This window comes from Montipora foliosa, chromosome 5 (genome assembly GCF_036669935.1).
Source record: "Montipora foliosa isolate CH-2021 chromosome 5, ASM3666993v2, whole genome shotgun sequence".
NCBI lineage: Eukaryota > Metazoa > Cnidaria > Anthozoa > Scleractinia > Acroporidae > Montipora > Montipora foliosa.
The window spans coordinates 20,106,378-20,126,377 of NC_090873.1; the positions used below are offsets into that span (position 1 = coordinate 20,106,378).

Genomic DNA, 20,000 nt, shown 5'->3' on the forward strand with positions numbered 1-20,000 from the left:
TTAGAGGTGATCTTGATATAACACCAAATTCTCATGACTAGCCAACAAAGATCTCTGTGGTACTAGTTAGGATAATGAACTTTTCGATTGTGGGAATGAAAGGGTTGAAGTAAATTATTAACTGTTTGTTCCTATCTCCAAGGTGTAAGAGTTTCAGTGAAAAAGAGCGTGGATTCTGCGGTTCAAGGGCGTGATAATTTGGCCAGAGCTCTGTACAGCCGATTGTTTAGTTGGATTGTATTGAAGGTGAACAGCTGTTTAAAGGACAGTACTGAGGAATTCAACAGGTACGAGACTGGTCATTTAATGTAGCTTGTAAGGGGGTACCCACGTACTAATGTGACTTTCCTACCTCTCTTCCCTCCCCCCCCCCCCCCCCATTACATTATTACTCTTTAATGGAATGCACCCCCTTCAATTAAGAATTCTGGGCAGCACTTAGATAAAGATCCTTCAATGGACAATTTATCAGTACGCAATGCTCAAAAGGACTTTTTCTTTTCGCTTCTAGTCTTATGAAGCAAAATCCGTCGTTAAACGTGAACTTTGCATTTTTTTTTAATTGTCACTGTAAGATGGACACTCTTCAGCGACCTTTTGTGAGAGAATGCACTGTAGAACTGACCTCTCGTTTGGTCAATTCGTGTCCTTCTTAGCAAACACACACCGGCAAGAGAGAAAACCGGTTCCGTCAGTTTCGAATTTTCTTTCTCATTCAAGCAATTGCCGTGGACTTAAGTCATACCTCCCTTAGCTTCTGTGTCTCTCTGGTAATTTCCACATTGTGAATGTCAAAACTATACCGATTTGTCTCCTCAGGCAGTCTGTTGGTCCAGTTCTCGGATTACTTGATGTATTTGGCTCTGAGAGATTTGAAATAAATGGCCTTGAACAGTTGAGCATCAATACAGCCAATGAACAACTGGCGTATTTCTACAGCCAAAGAGTCTTTGCGTGGGAGCAGGTATTGTTCTCTTGTGGTTTCAACCATCGCCGCTCTTATTTTGAATCTGTAAGTTTGTTAAAGTAAATTGTTGCTTTCTTCCCCATGAAGCAAGGGTTGTTACGGAGTCAACTGATTAGAGTGTAATGTGAAGTACTAAGTATCTACCCCATATGAACCATGTGAGCGTTAGCCCTACTGATGGAAATGGGCCCACACAAGGACAGAGAAAAACTCTGACCAGGGTGGGAATTGAACCCACGACCATCGGGTTAGATCACCGCTGCTCTACCGACTGAGCTACAAGGTCAGACGAGAGCAGGCCGTGGGAACTGACGATGTTAAAGTCACGGCAATGAACATGTACAAGTACAAGGAGGGGTTACGTTTTTGCAAACGTTGGCCGTGTAGCAGGTATATTTGAACACACTTAACTGATTAGAGTGTAATGTGAAGTGCTAAGTATCTACCCCATGTGAACCATGTGAGCGTTAGCCCTACTGATGGAAATGGGCGCACACAAGGACATAGAAACACTCTGACCAGGGTGGGAATTGAACCCACGACCTTCGGGTTAGATCACCGCTGCTCTACCGACTGAACTACAAGGGCAGACGAGAGCAGGCCGTGGGAACTGACGATGTTAAAGTCACGGCAATGTACAAGTACAAGGAGGGGTTACGTTTTTGCAAACGTTGGCTGTGTAGCACTTATATTTGAACAGACTTAACTGATTAGAGTGTAATGTGAAGTGCTAAGTATCTACCCCATATGAACCATGTGAGCGTTAGCCCTACTGACTTCACATTACACTCTAATCAGTCAAGTCTGTTCAAATATAAGTGCTACACGGCCAACGTTTGCAAAAACGTAATCCCTCCTTGTACTTGTTACGGAGGCGTATAATTTTATGTTGCACTCTTCCCCTCCTGTCGCAGCAAAAAATAAAGGAATATTTTAAGGCCACACTTTATCGTAACAACGTAACATAGTCACTGTTTGATAGATAAAACTTGAACTTGTAAATAACTTTGATTGGCATGTAACAGGTAATACGACATGTACGTTAACATAAAAACATCTAGAAAAAAGATTGAGAATGTTCTGTTTTGTAAGACTGTCAAATGAAATTACAGATCGAGTCTGTTTTCCAAGTACAGTAGTTTGTACACTTCCCTTATCTATCCTTAGCTTTCAGTTTCTTGATGCATTTATAATTGAAAAGTCAGAATTATACTTACATTTCTTTTTTTTTCGAATATCCTTGCAGCACCAGGCCGTTATTCTTATAGGGAGACTTTTAGGCGATAAATCCAATCAGCTTTGCGTATAGCATACTTCACATGTGAAAAATATACCGACCATAGTAGAATCACTTAGCCAATCAGTGCAAAGGACTCAAATGGCTACTTAGAAGTGTGGTATTGAAATCAGAACTCGATCTTTGTCTTTCGGAAACGTGGTTTCGGATTCCCGTTGGGGAGTTGGGAGAATTCAAGACAGTTATGCAAACACGCGACGCAGAGTCCGAGTTTGTCTTTGCACAGCACGAAGCCCCGCCATTACACGATTGAATCTGACAGTGATTAGGGACAAGCGGAAACATTTTCCACTTTGTATTTACGAATTCTCCCGTATTTTACAGTTAGTCTGAATTAGGCCCTTGGTCTACTTGTTGCTGAACTGGAAACTGGATTTGTTTTGTTCTTACGTTTGGTCATTTAGATCAGTCTTGAATTTTTGGTATTCTTCATTTAAGCTTTTGGTATCGGAAAAATAAAACTAATTTCAAGTATATGTTTAATTCTCGTTATATACATAATAAATTACAGCATAGAAAGTGCTTTGTCCGGGTTTTTACTCACTCCTTGCAAAACATTGGAAATCTCCCTCCTTCGTTCGTTTGCAAATCGTGAGTAAACCGTACGTCGCACTTTCTATGAACAGAATTATCTATATTTCTCACTCCGCAAGCATAATGCAGGTCAGATAAAACGCGTTCTATAGCGATTCCTTAGCAAACTGTCTCACTTACATGTGTCTGAAATTGAATTTCGTGCTAATGTTTTTTGCTTACCATTATCAGGCAGAACTTGAATCTGAAGGCGTTCGCAGCTACAATGTGCCCTACTATGATAACAAGAAAGCTGTGGAGCTCTTACTAAATGTAAGTTAGAAAACGTGGATTGCCAAATGCAACGCTGCCATGCGATTTCCCGCCAAGGAAAATTGCCCCAACTCTCCCATCCCCAGAGGCTGCCCTGTCTCCCCACCTCCACCCCTACAGTCTGTACGTGCGAGCGGACGGGCGTACACTGACGTCATAACCGAAATTTCTCACATGGATAGATTTACCAAAAAACCTTACCCAGGGTGCTCCGCTGCCTTGCTTTGCGCGCCCGAGCTCCGCTATTAACGGACGAAATGAAGTATGAAATGATACATAAATTGAACTGCGGATATGAAATCAAGTGAAGCTATGATCCTCGCAGTTATGAACGTAATTGAAGTCCTGAATTTTTCAGGCTTCTCTACGCAAATGCTTAATTGGTGGAACAAACTGCAAACGCAATTTCTTCAGATAAAAAAAGCGGGAGTGAAGGTTTCCTTTGGTTAAAGAGTTGATTGACAGAGAAGCTGCCGATATCAGCTTCGGTTTGTTGAGTAGTCTTAAACTTTTCAGTTGAATGGTATCTCTGTATACTCGCAGCTAAATATATAGTATTGTTACAATACTACGATGCTATTTTAGTTAAGATAATGATTAACATTTATGTTTGCTGAATTTGATGATTAGGATTTTGCTAGTTTTAAACAAATATGAACGTTCACAAGTTCCAGATCTTTCTGATTACTTTTTCTTTTCATGCAGGATTCTTACCGTTTAGTATCTTACTTTTTTTCAGCCACCTCATGGGCTGTTATCACTGTTGGATCGAGATTGCAAGTCGTTGCAGAATACTGATGCTGACTTTGTCAAGAAATGTGACTCTCTCAATAAGAAACATCCAAAGTACTCTTCAGCGAAACTTTCTTATCCAGCCTTCACAATTCGACACTTTTCTGGCCAAGTAAGTCAGATTCCAGTCGGCCGAAGGGTAGTACTATCATAAAGCAAGCATCCCTAGTTAATCGCTAATATATTTGCATGGAAACTGAGCAAATGACATCGGGGATGCGAGTCTGTTTTTTTTTTGTTTTTTTTTTTTTTTTTACGTTTGAACTATTTTCTACTGGACACAGTTCGATGCTACTCCGGTTTGAAAAAGTATTAATGTAGCTCAAAAGGTTACAGTTCAAATACCCGAAAGAAAAGTACGCTAATTACTATAATAGGCACACCCTTTCCTTTTTGTAGCAAATTGGTAGCATATAACAGGACTCTTGTAACAACTTTGAATCACCCCTGATGAAGACACTAGACAGGACGGAGCGTTTAAATTTTGGGTCTTCGAATCACAGCTTTCCAAGCTACATTCAAATTTCGTTGAGTCATGTCTGATTGTCAGACTGGTTGCAATGTGAACCTCAACTTTCCTTATTTACTTCCAGTTGACTCCTTATTACAAAAGAGACGCTATATTACTGCAAGAATTCCAAACGTGAGACCACTTTTAATGAATTTACATTATTTTATGCAAAGCCTAATGTGCTTTTCTTGGAATGCGATTGGACGGTGTGGCAAATGAAGTAATGAGAACTTTAAAATTAAAAAGTGCTTTCGATTTTTGGATTTCGCTCGCTATAATTTTCATGTGTTTTCACGCAAAAGAACATCACACGTAGAAATCATTTTGGAATAATGTAAAATTTCGTTAACTGTAGAAAACATTGGCCTTTTTTAGTATTCTGTTCAAAAAAGGACGTAGTACTTAAGTCAAGTCTTTAAATACTATGCACGAAATTACATTGGTTAATATGACCATGAACGAACGCGGTAACCCCCTTTTTTAAGTGACCAGAAGGCCAAGATGAAACTTTTGTTAAAGGTTTAAGAAATTTTTTACTGCAAACTCAGGGCCACCTATAAAGAATCACATAATTAAGGTGGCTCTGAATCCACTGTACAGAATTTTTTGAAACTTTGCAGAAGTTTCATCTTGCCCTTCTGATCACTTTTCCGAAATAAAAAATGGGGGTCGCTGAGTTCGTTTTTGAGATATGAGCAACTAAAGACAAAATAAAGGGTGTTTTTACAGGGCTTGCCGGTTGCCACAGTGACATATTACGTCACAATAGTGACTGCATCTTGTTCAGCAATAATCCGTGTTTCATTTGGCACCACAATATTGCTAATACATGATACAGCGTTGTAGTGCCGACCTTCTAATAAGCCCGTTGCTTGGAAGCGTTGAGACTGTTTTGAGCCACATTAAGTTTTAAATTTTTTGACCAATGTATGCTCCACCAACGTAATTTAGGACGTCACCCATCCAACAATTTCAAGAGGTCTCACATTCCTCAACAACGGGGCTCAACTTGGAGTACCTTGAGCTTCCCTCAAAAGGCACATGTGCGGCATATCCAAAATAAGCGGTTTTATTAGGAAACTGGCTTTTGCATGTACTCTGCTGGTCGATCGCTGATCTGTTAGTTGTGGTTTAACACGTTAGGCTAATAATTTATCAACAAAAATGAGACTGCAAGTTACTGAAACATAAACGAGACTTAATGCCGAGAAAACATCTCTGTATAGATAATGAGGTGCGAGTGTCGACTCGTTAAACGACGAACATTTTGATGGGCTATATTTTTCAGAGTAGAGACAGGACTACAATAGCTACATTCCTGGGCAAAAATAGTTACGACCTTTCTCAATTTGTGCTTTTGGATAACAACGATAACCAAAGCCCCACAGGGACCCCATTCCTCACCCCAAGCCATGTTGTTAATATAGAATTATAATGTGCACGCTGAAGGTGAATACCGAGCGTTTTATGTCTACCCTTGAAAATAGATCTATATTTAAACATAACTTAGTATAGTATAGTTAAGTTGTAATATAGTCCTTAAAGATTAGTTTATTAATATGTCCAGGATTACAGTCTGAATTTCAAATGAATTCTCCGCTTGCGAAGTTCCCAAGCGACTGAACGAGCGAGGATTTATTTAACTAAACGGATAGACGTCTTTGTTCGATTAGGGTTCCTTAACTTGGTAGAGTATCAAAATGTTATGTTTAATTTTAGGTGACATACGTGGCTCTTGGATTTCTTAACAGTAATCGGATCATGCTTGGTGAACTTTTCTTACAATGTATGCAAGGTACGATCAAAGAGAAGTTTCAAATCATACCACAGTGTTGTAAAGTGAAAAAAAAATGCTATGAAGCCCAGTCGTAAGTCGTTTTCACACCCTTTTCATGCACCCTTTTTATATAAGCAGGAATTAATAACACAGAAGGGATGGAATAAGACCCATCAGTTAACGATATTGTCTTTTGTTAGAACGGCTACTGCTAGATTTTTGCGAGAACAAAACGTAGCGGCATTGCTTTTCGGGCACGATTTTGCATTTAGCACGTGCAATCCCTCGTGCAGCTACTTGAGTGCGGACCAATCAGGAGAGTTTTGGTCATTAGGCCCAATCTGATTGGCCTTTTTTTTTGGCGAGACCTATATTCTAAATTTAGATAATACCGTACACTGATGGGCCGAGGCCAAATAAGAGAGATCGACTGGAACTTCTGGGTTATGAACTTCTCATGCAAGTACCCTGCGTCGTTGGCAATTGACTGCACTTTCGTCGCACGGGGTACTTACTAGAGAGAGGGGAAGCCATGATTGGAGGCTTTTCGCCTGTGACAAGAGTGACACAAGTCAACCGGAAACCTTGCAATAACATTCTTTGCTTCTGTGTGCCCGATGATGACACCCTTCGCATAGTGTGCACCGATAGCTATGGACTATGCAAATTGGCCAGCAAATATTTGCCTGGTCTCACTATCATACCAACGCAAAAAACGCAAAAAGAGTATTTTTGTTGTCTTTTTTAGGAAGTGACAATGAATTTTTCAGCAAACTATTTCAAACCAGACTCTCGAAGACAGGATCCTTTGCGCTACACCCTGAAATGTATGTAATATTCACAAGTATCTCTATTTTACTGCCCAATGACAATCAGGTTCAAAGTGAAAAAAGAACGATATTAAAGCAAATGTGTGGAAGTTGTGTGAAGTTTGGTTATCAAGCTGTTGCATGGCTGTCAGGACATGGCAACTCTTTTATACCACATTTTCGAAAATACACTCCTCTGCATGAGGACCTACCAAAAGCGGTCGATACTCGTTTGTCGTTGTATTTTGTAACTCCTGCTTAAAGCGAGGCTCCTCCATAGAGCAATGCATTCTGGTCGAAAGTGCGATGCATTAGACTTGGCAATTTCAAGTGGGGTAGTGTCATGACTACTGAGGCATCTAAATGGCCTACATTCCGATATAAAAAGTAGATGATGTGGTTACTCATAATAATCACGTTATTAAACTGGCAAAATGCATTTGGAATTGATCACTAGCCAAATGGCGCCCTGTGTTATGTTAAAGTGCTACTATGACCAAAAAGTCTATTTTTATTTTTATTTGGATTTTGGAGTGACCCAAGTTTTAAGCCTTGGTTTAAAAAAGATACCTGTTTATTTTAACTGGAATTTTCCAGTGAAATGGTCCGCCATTACTAACTTTAACTCGCAAAATTAAACTGTTATAAATATTCCTTCTTAAGGTAATCAAGCTTTGGAACGATCTTCCATGTGATGTAATAAATTGCACTGATAGTCCAAATATTAACAAGTTTAAACTAAGATTGAAAAATCACATGAATATTTATTGAATGGACATTCTGTACTTCTTTTATTGATGTTTTCTGTGATTTATTTTATTTATTTTATTATTTTTATTTTTATAAAGTGGCTTTTATATAATTGTTTAATTTTATAGCTATATTTATATATATCTGTTGATTCCTTACTATTTAGGAGATCCTTGACATAGGGTTAATCTCTGGGTTTACTTTTTCCTAACTTATATATAGTACTTTTTGTTACAGTACTTGTAATGTTTAGAAATAAAATATTGTACAACTCACCAGTTTAAGAATGCAATGCGTGTGTACGCGGCTAAATTAATATGCAGCACGGGAGTTTCGGGCTTTCAGACTTTTAAACCCGTGTTTTGCACATATAATAAGCTGCGTTTACACGCTTAAATTTTAAGCTAGTGAGTCAATGACGTCACTTTTCCCTAGAACCAACCCTCTGAGGTCCAATCGGTCAGTTTGGAACGTGAATAATGGCGGACCGTGAAATCCAAAACTTACACTCAAAGTAAACTGCCTTTGGATAAAAATCAATGCTTAGAATTTTGTCAGTCAAGTGTTAAGCAATCACACTTTCAAAATCTGAAGAAAAAAAGGAAGTGATTTTTTTATCGTAGTAGCACTTAAAAAAAATATGTGAAGTACTTTAAAGCAGAGCACCAGTGTTCTGCTAATTGCACTGATTGCAAATCAACTTAACGCAGATTACATTCAATCAATTGTCGGTATGTGATGAATAGCGAAAACCGAAGTGCCTGGATAAAAACCTTTAGGAACAAAATGTAGAGCCGAACATGGGAATCGATACCTGGCTACATAGGTGGAAAGGAGAAACTTCTCACCATTGCGACAATCCTCCCCTCAAAACTACTTTACAAAGAACCAGGAAGCAGTGATTTGACACGAGCAAATCGACGACCGTCATTTTACATTGTCATTTTTCCCGATCTAAGTATAACCTGCTTCAAGCAAAGAAATAAAGATTTTGAGCAAAAAATTTCGATTTGTCTGAAACACTTTCTCATCACTGGCTTTCCATTTTAATACCAATGCAGATCTTTCGTTCTAGTAAAGCATAGTTAATGCATGGAGATGGTTACGAAACTCAACAAGTCTTTTTGTTTCATGCTTTTTTTGTCTGTATTTTTGGCCTCGATGGTGCACAAAACACACCTTTTTTGATAAGATAAACAATCAAATCTTTCGATTAAATTATGCGCAACTTATTTACGAACCCGCGCGGAGCGAAAACAAAAGATTGTGCACCGTCACGGTCAATTCAACATTGATTGTGACAACATGGTTCTCGCATTTGAAGGATTTAAGGTTTTGTAACCAGCCCCTTGATTAACTTTGAGTAAAGTAACCAAATGCAGTGCGCACTTAAAACAATCCTCATCCTATTTCTTTCAACAATTTCTAAAGTAATGTTTTAGGCTTATCTGATAAAACCATATGCTTTTTTTTGAAAAATAATATTTCAGACCTTTTAAATCTGTCTTCTCTTTTCTTTCCCAGGATGGAAACACCCAGTGTGTTGATGCAAAAGGGTAAATTGAAAAGGTAAAACTATCTATCTCGTGATTTCTTATGGACAGTTACTGAATAGGCCGGTTTCATGTTTTCTCGGTTAGACTGGATCTAGCATGAAATGGAGGCTAATGTGGGGGAATTGACTATTTTCCCAATTCCATTATGCAATACGTTTTGGGGGATCTTTACATAAAAACAGTAGAAGTTATTTACCCTTGGGACTGTATCATCCATTGTTTTAATGCAAATAACCCCCCAAACTGAACTGTATTATGGGATTTGCGAAAACAGCGAATACAGTTGTCACGTGTTGTGGATGACAGGATGAATGCAGCAGGTAACTGCGGGAATCTGTAGGTTTATAGTCCGCGATTGTAGATAGTCCGTTGCCGTTGAGTGAGTGTTTGATGTCGAGAAAGGCTGATAAATTTTCAAGCCGGGTAGAAAAACTTTACTGTCGTAATTTATGGGTTACCGGTAAATTCCTCTTTGGTTGATGAGGTAGCGCCTACGCAATCGTTGTGTAACGTTTAAAAAGATCAGGTTTGGGTCATTGTATTGAGACGAAAATCTGTTTTCGAGATATCCTGCGAAAAGGTTGGCTTCAGTATCCGGGTCCAATTTAGTTTTGGTTCCCGTGTTAACACCGTTGATTTGTTTGGAGCTAATTAATTTTTCTGGAGTTAAATGTTTATAGCAATGTGGCGTAGAATATCTAATTTTATCAACGCGAAAAAGACGGCCACGAAATACAGTAAACACCCGCATATAATAAGTGGTGGATTAAGAACATCAGGCAGAGATTTGGCCAGTAAAGCACCACATTAATAAGAACAAATTCAGCCTGATAAATAAAACATGTTCTTAATGCAAATGAAAAGGGTATTAGAATAAGGAAATGACAATACAATACAGTAACTCAATATCAAAGTACTTTTTTTTTAGGACCATTACAAACTCTAAAACCAGTTTTAAGAACATTTTAAGAACACTTTTAGGCTAATTTCTCACTTAGCACCCCTTAAATAAGAACACGATGAGCCTGAAACCTGAAATCAGTGTTCTTATATGCGGGTGTTTACTGTAGTTCGTGTGCATTTAAAAAACGTACTCAAAATTACGGCTCATGTTTATCTTCATCACTAACCTCAATTCCTCCATGTTATTTTCCAGCTGCCGTTCTAAAATTACTTGAAATTATTTCCCTGATATTTTTCCCATCCTTTAGCAGAGGTTTTTCCGTGAAGAATTATTTCGAACAGTCCATAAAAAGCAATTATGTTTGCACAACCACCACACAAAACCCTTCACTGAGGCGGCCATTTTTACGTGATACTGGTCAGATTGGCATACACGGAGAGGGTGGACGGACGCACGGTCGCTGATGACGTCGTAGCTAAAACCAGGATTTCTTTCATCGATGGGTTACCATATTTTCTTAAGTATGGTACTCCGCTATTATAAATTACTTTGCATGAAGACTTCAAACTTAAGCAATGTCTTAGGCACTTTTTTGAACGGTATTTTTGCATCATGATGGCCAGAATTCCCTGCGATTCAAAGCGCAAGTCACTTTTAAAACATGACACATGGTCAACTTAACATGAAGTGCGAAAGCACTGTTCTCGCTTTTGGACTCGGGACTACGTAGTACAAAATTCAGAACTGTCGTTGATGATATTTTCGCCTCGATTTTATTTCTTACGGGCTTATTGGTTATTGCTCCGTAGGAATCCAACAATAAGACACAAAGTTGCTGTGTAAGTATGCCGTTTAAGACTTTTTATTCTATAATCATTATCCACAATTGCATCTGTATAATAATTATGTGTTAACTGTGTTTTCGTATGGTATGGCCCAGTAGACGTGCCAAAGGTAGACTTGACGAGATGACTATTTTCTTTCGATGGTGAATCGGGGATCTTCGGAAAAAGTCGGAGTGCTGCATGGAGCACTGGGATTTTTTCCGAGTATCTCCCAATCGCCTCCGAAAAAGTACATCGCATCGTAGCATTAACCAGGTTAAACATTCGCCATCTGTGTCATTACGAGGGTACAATTGTTAAGATAGAGCTGAGGAACTAAGGCACTAATGAAAAAAAAGAAAAAGACACCCTTCGATCTTTGTGTCAAGTTTCTCGAGAATTTTAAGGTATTTTTGCCTTAACTTTGTTGATTAGGCCTTGTATAAAAGTCGTCTTTCCTTTTGTTTTCTCTCATAAACGTGATAGCGCATAAATTAGTTATTTAAATATCTGCACGGGATAGTTTTCGAAAAGTAACTAATTTGTTGGAGGTGGGAACTTAGAGTGGTTGCAGTCATTAAACCATCTGTTAAGCTTTTTTAAAGGGAACCTCCGCTTTATCAAAAAAATATTTTTTAATCACAGGAAATAACCGTTCCAGTCAAGTTACTTTAAATTATTTTCAAAGAAAGTGATTTAATTCGAAATAAATAAGTTTTAGAATCGCCTATGTTTGTTTTCAAATTTCGCGGGCGCAGCCATCTTGAATAATTGTGACGTGTTATGGCTGCGCATGCCCTCTTGTTATTAGACAAAAGCCCTTTGAGTCAGAATAATAGGGCAACCGTAACACGTCACAATTGTTTAAGGTGGCTGCGCCCGCGAAATTTGAAAGTGAAAATAAGCGATTTTAAAATTCACTTTACTTTTCTTGATATAAACACTGTTTTAAAAACAAATTTCGAACAAATTTGTTTGTAAACATAATTTCCTTCGGTTTAAACTGTAGTAAGAGTGGAGGTTCCCTTTAAAACAAATAATTGTAATAGTAAATGAAAGGATGATCGATTGAGTCAAGTTCGCCACAATCAATGATTTTGACAGTTACTGCGCAGTATTAAAATACTGCAAATCTTGACAGTCATTTATCTACTTACAACTTACAGCTCCTTACAACAGATAGATTTGAACACTGAAGTCCAACAGCGTTGATCGTTTTCCTATGTTTGTTCGTCTGTTTGTTTTTCTGCGTTGGTATTGGCAATAAGACTACCCATTAGAGCTTATAGGCCTTAATTTCTTCGAAATTTCAGTTACTTTTAAGTTATTAAAAACATTATTTAAAAACCCTATTTTATGGACAACAGCACCTGATGATTGTTGCGCTTTGCTTCTCAAGATGATCGTGCAAGAACCTTTTTGGTTAGAACGTTAACTTTGCAGATGCGGAGAACGACAGGTGGCTTGGCAATAATGTTTGGGGACTGGGGAGACGGCGCGTGCAATTCACGATTGGCTTTGGTTTGGTTTGCGTTGTCATTGGTTGAAAGTGGCGCGAAGCTTATAAGTCAATAACTAGCCGTTGAATTTATTGTAGTGTGATGGTTCGCTTACGACACTCAATTGGAAACCGCTCTGATGACAACAAAGCGCAGCCAATTGCCTAAGGTTCATATTTTCCACATAAAATATATTTGATGCTTTGAGTTGTGTGCGCAAATGACTAAGTCAAATTATTGTTAAATGCTTTGATGATTGTAGAATGTCTTATCGTTTACGTCTAGCGTGCGACATTTGGCTCATAAAGGGGATCACCGTCCAGTAAGAACTCCTTTTCTAACGACTGGAACTCAATTAAGGGTACGTTCATTCGTTTGAGGCAAACATCATTAAATCTGTCCTTACGGGCAACGGGAAGTAAATAAATGAATTTCCGATTAAAAATTTATTGATGCGTCATCACAAAGCTGTGGGTAATATGTAGTAGCAAACCTCGTTTCGCAAATGCACTATGAGCAAGCTCGGTTTCGACGTTTTCAAATTTATACTCTCATCCCAGAGTGATTCTTTACCTTTGCTCTTTATAGGGTGGGGGGGGGATGAATGGCCCCCGGGAACAAGATTGTAAAAGTAGTGAGTTACCAAGGTCTGTCATCCCCCATTCAAATGGCCACAAATAAGATGATTATGCCACATATGTTGGGACTGAAATAGTTTCCCGCAATATGTAAGAACTGGTAGGGTCTTAGAAAGCATTTGCATGTATGATCTGCGCTTACGTGTTCCGGCCTACAGACGGATCGTCAAACGTATTAAAGGGCATTATCAGTACCGACTCTTTCTTTGACAGTTTGTACGCCTGTAGGGATTGTTGTCAAACTTGCACCCCTATAAAGATAAAAGGATGCGTACGCTGGAATCACCTCTTACCTTGTCAGTTTTTGCAGACCGCTAGGCCAAAGGGATTTCTCACTTCAGTGTCTTTAGTGCGTATGACTATAGAATGCATAAGACAAGATTTCAAGCGTTCGCGCGCCTGTTTTCTTTATTTTTTAGGCATCGATTACAGAACTAATGGAGAAGGTGTTGTCTTGCGAAGTACACTTTATAAGGTATAAAAAGCTTATCCAGAAGTGCTTGTCCATGATCTTTATCAAGTGTGAACTGTCGAGAGTGCTTTGGTTTGAGGATGTCGCTGGTTTGGCTTTTGAAGACTTATGGCCTAAGAACCATAAACCGAAGGCTCCCGCTCTTAACCATTGTTGATGAACTCTTTGGAACTTTGAGAAACCCACAGAGTATTGGTCACTTTGAGGTTGCGTGGGAGACAGGATCGAGAGTCTTACTGAACTGCATTGTGGGTCTGTTTTGGCGACGAGCCACTGTTTGTGCAGTCATAAAGGAAAACATTTTCGTATATTCTTGTACGATAACAATTAACTTCGGGTTGCGTTGTTAGTAAGTAAACGTCGCATGTGCTACGATCTCACTGACCTTTTGACCAAATATTTTCGTTTTCCGGACAATTTTGCAACTTGGCTAGTCTCCTACGCAGCCGTTCTTTGTGTGGTCCCGCAACGCACACATTGCGTTGCACACGTGCGTTGCGTGACCACACAAAGAACGCCTGCGGAGGAGACTGCACCTTTGCAAGTGAGCCGTCGTTTTAAAATTTCCATGATACGATATTCTGGTGGTTTAGGAAGCTTTAACTCCTGGTACTGCATATCGCTTTCTTACAACTTGAGTTCTTGCTCCGCGTACGCAATGATGAAAATGCGTCCCACAATGTAATTCAACAAGGTTTTCGACCCTGTATCCCGCGCAACCTCAAAATGGCCAATTGACGGTTTGCATATGACGTCACGGCGGTCATGTTGGTGCGCAGAACAATGCAGAAAATGCCGTTTGGGAATTTGACTCTATTCTTATGCAAAACTTGTGGGGCTATTTTGTATTGTTTTGTACACCAACATGGCGTCTCATCACGTGGATGCACCCAAGGATAGCACGGAGTTTTCGGTGTTGTTGCCCGGCCCTTGTGGCCTGGCCTCTGCAGCAAAATGAAGTGCAGCAAATGTCGCGGTATTGGCGTTATATCCCAAAGAGGATTATGGTGCACAAGGCTCCGTAATCAGAAACACCCATAAGTCAATGGGTCTTTCCAAAATGCGTGAACTTGTAAATGTAGATGTAACCTACAATCCTGGTCAAAAGTTGTTGGGAAGGTTGCGCGCATCACTTCACTTCACACCTAATTCGATTATTCTAACTATTGGCTGAACTATTTGGGAAAGATCATGCTCTTGTGGCCCCCCTCCCCCATATTCAATGTTGGAAGAAAAGTCACCATTTTGTTTGGTGCAAAATCCAACATTGATAAGGGGGGAGTGACGCTGCCTTCCCAACACTTTTGTCCAGGATTGTAGTTTGCTCAGTTGTAGGAGCTGTGGAGGTCATAGTTTTAAAAATCGCCGGTTTTTCAGCAATATTGATTTGGTTTTTCTGTTTAATGGGTGATAAGATGTAGAAAATATTTAAAATTGTTGTTTCCGTTCGCTGAACTGCATTAAGGGGACCGATCCATAGGAAATATAAAGGCATTCACGATTCGCGAAGAGTACGGAAAGCAAATACCAGTGTGGTGTGGTCTCTGCTGTTTCAGTTTCATGATTGTGTGTGGAATGCTCGAAGACGATTACCCTAACTGTCAAGCTACTCTAAAACGCACGGGCATTTAACTTTCTGTCTTTTGCTTTCAGATGCATCCAGCCAAATTGCCATCAATTGCCGGATAAATTCGATGCTAATCTGGTTCGCAGCCAACTGAAATCATTAGCTGTAGTTGAAACAGCACAGACCAGGAAATTTGGGTACCCTGTGTGGTTCACATTTGAGGCATTTATTGAAAGGTTTGTCTGGCGAATGATTGTCTGATTTGGGACAGTTCGAGGGAAAACTAATTTGGATCCCCCTTTTCTCCTCATTTAACGATTCACGGTTTACCCACAGTAGACCAAAGGTGCGTATTTTTTTCGTCGGTATCTCAAAAACATGACTGTCAGTCTGAATTTCAGCTGTTTACGGAGTAATTTCGTTGGAGAGGTGTCTGTAAGGAGAAGCTCGACGGTGATGCTGTCCGTTGAGGCCTCCAGTCAATGGATAATCGATATGGCAACTCTACAATGCTTTCGCTGTGTTTTGATCATACTTGAGGCAAGCTGCAAGACCCAGACATCCTATGTTCAGACCCGTCCTGATCACTCCTTGAATTTGATCCGGGTAGTCCCTGGTTCAACGTCTCAGCTACACTTGTAAATAGCCAACAGGTTTGCCTCCGGCCAGTTGGGATTCTTAAAATTGAGTTGTTCTGTTCTATTGTTTCATTGGTTATGTTTCATTGGCCTGAAAAGCCCCAATGGGGAGTGATCAATGTAAAATGTATATATTTATGTTTGTTCGACAGATTTGGGATTTCGGTCGGTTTGCATCGGTTTGTCCACATCCGAGACCCGCAGCAACAGTGTCTGAAGGTGCTTCACCGCCTAGATTCACCTGGGGGCTGGAGGATGGGAAACACAAAGGTAAGACATGTTCGTGAGTAACAACCTAATATCTGACTCCACCTTCACTTGGTGCTCCATTTAGTGTCCTGTTTTGTAAATGTCAGCAAGTAGTCTTGTAGATGGTATGTTATATAAATAAATTGTAGAGCTTATTGCAAATCTGGACTTTCTAAAAATTCCGCAGTAGAACAGATCATTTTACAGTTGTATCTAACTAACCTGACCTAAGAATGGAAGCGAGGCTGCTTGCTACCACTTTTGTGCTTTTCTAATATGTTCATGTAGTCTATTTAGAATTGCAACAACACAAGTTACATGAAAACATGCCGCAGTGCGGTCTGTATGAATTCAAGGACACCAGCAGCCTCGCAGCCATTTATTTATAGGCTAGGTCACTGACCAAACAACTGTAAAAAAGGCCTATTGGGCCTATGAGAAGCGTAAAGATATGAGTGTCACAAATTATGTTCAAGTAAACTGTAAGCAAAATGATATTATTAAGTCGAACTGGATCTGCCTTTTACAAACGCGCTTTAAGTTTTTAAAAGAAATTATGTATGAAATACTTTATTTCTCAACAGGTGTTTCTTACTTACTGGTGTTTCGAAGCATTAACTTCATTACTAGACCGAATGATGGAAGTTGCCGTGGTAATACAAAAAGGTACAAGCAATGGCTTAGGTGATGCCCCACCCACCCTCAGCTGATGTGTTTTACTTCTTTATTCTTCATCTATCCTGGCTCCACTACGCGTCCACGTCCCATTAACTAAACTAAGCTAAACGGGGGATAGTTTAATAGCACCAAGGTAACCAAGCAATTGCCGCACAGCTTAGATGTTATTAGAATGCTGCTATTACTACCGTAAAAGACATGAGCTTGATTACACCTGACTTGCGAAATTTTAGGCCTTAACTGTTGGTCATTAGTCGCGTTTCAAAACGAACCGGTAATGCCACAGAGAACTGGATCGAAGCAAGTGAGGGCAAACCATGGATATTGAAAATTCCAGTTTCGGTCAGGTAAAGTTTGGATATAAGTTGCAGACTCAATTTAAAGCGATTTAGATGTAAATTTCTCAGAGCGTCGTCCAACCTGGAAATTGTGAGTTCAAGTGATATTTAACCACTATTCACCGAAGTGGAGGTGGGTAGTGGTAAATATCCACCACTAGCTACCGACATGAGGTGTGAATAGTTGTTTTAGGATATACATGTATACTAACACAGTGAGATAATATAAAACAAAAAAGTGATTTTAACTCATTTATTTCTGCAAAGATTACAATATTTTCAGGCGCAAATCCCGCGAAAGTTGCTCGGAGGTGAATAGTTAACAATTATCCTGCGAAATCGCGCGGAATATCGCCTGATACTTAGCCGACGAGGCCGTAGGCCACGTTGGCTAAAATCAGGCGATATTCCGAGCAATTGAGCAGGATAATTGTTTTATTATTCAACACATTGATGACAAAGCACAATTTTCTACGTTTATTGGGAAAAAAAGCTGGAAAACTATCATTTTTCTCCGCGACACACAAAATTACGTATATCGCAAGTTATTAAATTCTCAACCTCGGATAATGCAATTCTCGTGCTCTGATTGGTTCACTCAATCTCGGTTATCAGCTCATATACATTCGTTTGACTTTATATGGTAAATGATTGCGCTTAGCTTTGCTAAACTAAAAAGGTTTACACCAGAAAGCGAAATTCTTTCGGTATAAAGCAAAAGAAAAACGTTTTTGTGGAAAGTTTAGATCACTTTCGAAGCTTAGAGATACGCGAAAAGGTAAGAAATGTTTTTGTGATGAGCCTGCGTCTGTCTGACCACGAGGTATTACACAACATCGCATCTTCATCAACTTTTTGCGATTTCGCTAGGATTTTCTCGCTTTTTTCGCTCGTATTTCGTACTTCTAAACTTTTGGAGTTTAAGGAATTTAATTAAACAATTATACCATTCGCGCTTGTTGGATATGAGAGTGGTTATAGCCAACTCGGTGCTACGCGCCTCGTTGGCTATTTACCATCTCATATCCAACGCGCGCTGATGGAATAATTGTTAATTATTAAATTCTCAACCTCGGATAATGCAATTCTCGTGCACTGATTGGTTCACTCAATCTCGGTTATCAGCTCATATACCTTAGTGTGACCTTATATGGTAAATGATTGCGCTTAGCGTTGCTAAACTAAAAACGTTTACGCCAGAAAGCGAAATTTCTTTCGGTATAAAGCAAAAGAAAAACGTTTTTGTGGAAAGTTTGGATCACTTTCGAAGCTTAGAGATACGCGAAAAGGTAAGAAATGTTTTTGTGATGAGCCTGCGTCTGTCTGACCACGAGGTATTACACAACATCGCATCTTCATCAACTTTTTTCGATTTCGCTAGGATTTTCTCGCTTTTTTCACTCGTATTTCGTACTTCTAAACTTTTGGAGTTTAAGGAATTTAATAAAACAATTATTCCATTCGCGCTTGTTGGATATGAGAGTGGTTATAGCCAACTCTAGGCTACGCGCCTCGTACGCTATTTACCATCTCATATCCAACGCGCGCTCATGGAATAATTGTTAAATATACGTTAAATATACGTTAAGTACGCACGGCGAATATTGAGCGCGCTATGACCATAATTGGACATTGTTACAATGTGTTGAATTATAATTAAAAACTATTCACCGAAGTGGAGGTGGCTAGCGGTGGATATTTACCGAGCCGCGAAGCGGCGAGGTAAATATCCAACGCTAGTCACCGACACTGAGGTAATATACAGCACAAAAAATTAATTTGGATATTTTCTTCACTTGTCACGGATGCAAATCGGGACGCCATTTTTTCCCGAGTTGCTCGGAGGTAACTAGCACAGGATATTCGGAGTTTGACGAGCCAATCAGTGACGGCGTTCAACGCTATCCACTGTTTTAGTATATACTAACAAAGAATATCCCGAGTTTGAGTAGCCAATCAACGTGCACGTTAAGCGCTATCCACTGTTTTAGTATATACTAATATATATTATCAAGAGGGGATAAAAGGATAAGAGAAGGAATCCCCCAGATAGGCCTTATTCCCATCGTAATACCTTTATAGTTATTTTTAGAAGATGTCAATGTGGGGACTTATGATTGGCTATCACTCAACCCTCTTGGCAACACCGGATCTTGGAGGACATCTAAAAATAAGTATAAAGGGATTACAATGGGGATTGGGCTTATTTGGGGGATTCTTTCTCTTATCTTTTTATCCTCTCTTGATATGATATAGAATATACTTTGAACAACCATGCGCAAGAGACCTTTTCACCGTTTCTGACCCCATATTGGTTGGGGGGCAAACGAAGCTTAAAGTACAGTGAATGTATGGGAATTTTACCGACTTTACACCATTAATTTGAGGAGGTTCGAAATAGTTTCTCCATTTTTCAAACAAATAAACATATTCTGTCCTTAGATACAGTTAGGGTAATCATATCAAGACGAAATTTGGCCAGGGTAGGTATCATATTTTGCTCCAAATAACGTTACCATGGCAACGATATTAAGCATTTCTTTGAGGCTTAAAATCAACATATGTTGTCTTTTTGGAAGAAACGGGACGTTGAAATTTCCCTATTCAGAGTTGCCAGATAATGTTACACAAACGTTTTGAATTAATCTAAGCTAACATGTAAAAAATGAAAAAAAAACTCACCGTCCGGAAGCAGAGATATAAACGAGCAAAGTTGCAAAATCAGGGAAAATGAGGGGGTTACAAGATCAGCATTTACGCATTTATGCAACTTTTATTTCATGTCCATTCCCCAGTTCAAAGATAAGAAATGTCTTATTATCTATAATCATGTCCTCTTAACTTTCTCCCCTTTACCACAAAACCAAGTAGACTCACTGACCATTCTT

General features: G+C 39.4%; 1 protein-coding gene and 1 long non-coding RNA gene across 2 annotated transcripts in view; one reads left to right on the forward strand and one right to left on the reverse strand.

Annotated features, from left to right (window-relative positions):
* The window catches only part of LOC138003741 (uncharacterized), a 15,235-nt gene extending 4,660 nt beyond the window's left edge, over positions 1-10,575 (reverse strand). The window contains exon 1 of the long non-coding RNA XR_011123638.1: positions 10,436-10,575. This is a non-coding gene — a long non-coding RNA (uncharacterized lncRNA). The remainder of the gene's footprint in view (positions 1-10,435) is intronic.
* Positions 1-20,000, forward strand: part of LOC138003740 (myosin IE heavy chain-like) — a 60,189-nt gene that overhangs the window by 26,518 nt on the left and 13,671 nt on the right. Inside the window, exons 10-22 of the mRNA XM_068849962.1 lie at positions 143-287; positions 820-964; positions 3,030-3,110; positions 3,850-4,014; positions 6,133-6,208; positions 6,939-7,017; positions 9,274-9,318; positions 11,019-11,048; positions 12,818-12,893; positions 13,590-13,645; positions 15,296-15,445; positions 16,000-16,117; positions 16,681-16,762. Of these exons, the coding sequence (XP_068706063.1) occupies positions 143-287; positions 820-964; positions 3,030-3,110; positions 3,850-4,014; positions 6,133-6,208; positions 6,939-7,017; positions 9,274-9,318; positions 11,019-11,048; positions 12,818-12,893; positions 13,590-13,645; positions 15,296-15,445; positions 16,000-16,117; positions 16,681-16,762 (1,248 nt within the window). The remainder of the gene's footprint in view (positions 1-142; positions 288-819; positions 965-3,029; positions 3,111-3,849; positions 4,015-6,132; positions 6,209-6,938; positions 7,018-9,273; positions 9,319-11,018; positions 11,049-12,817; positions 12,894-13,589; positions 13,646-15,295; positions 15,446-15,999; positions 16,118-16,680; positions 16,763-20,000) is intronic.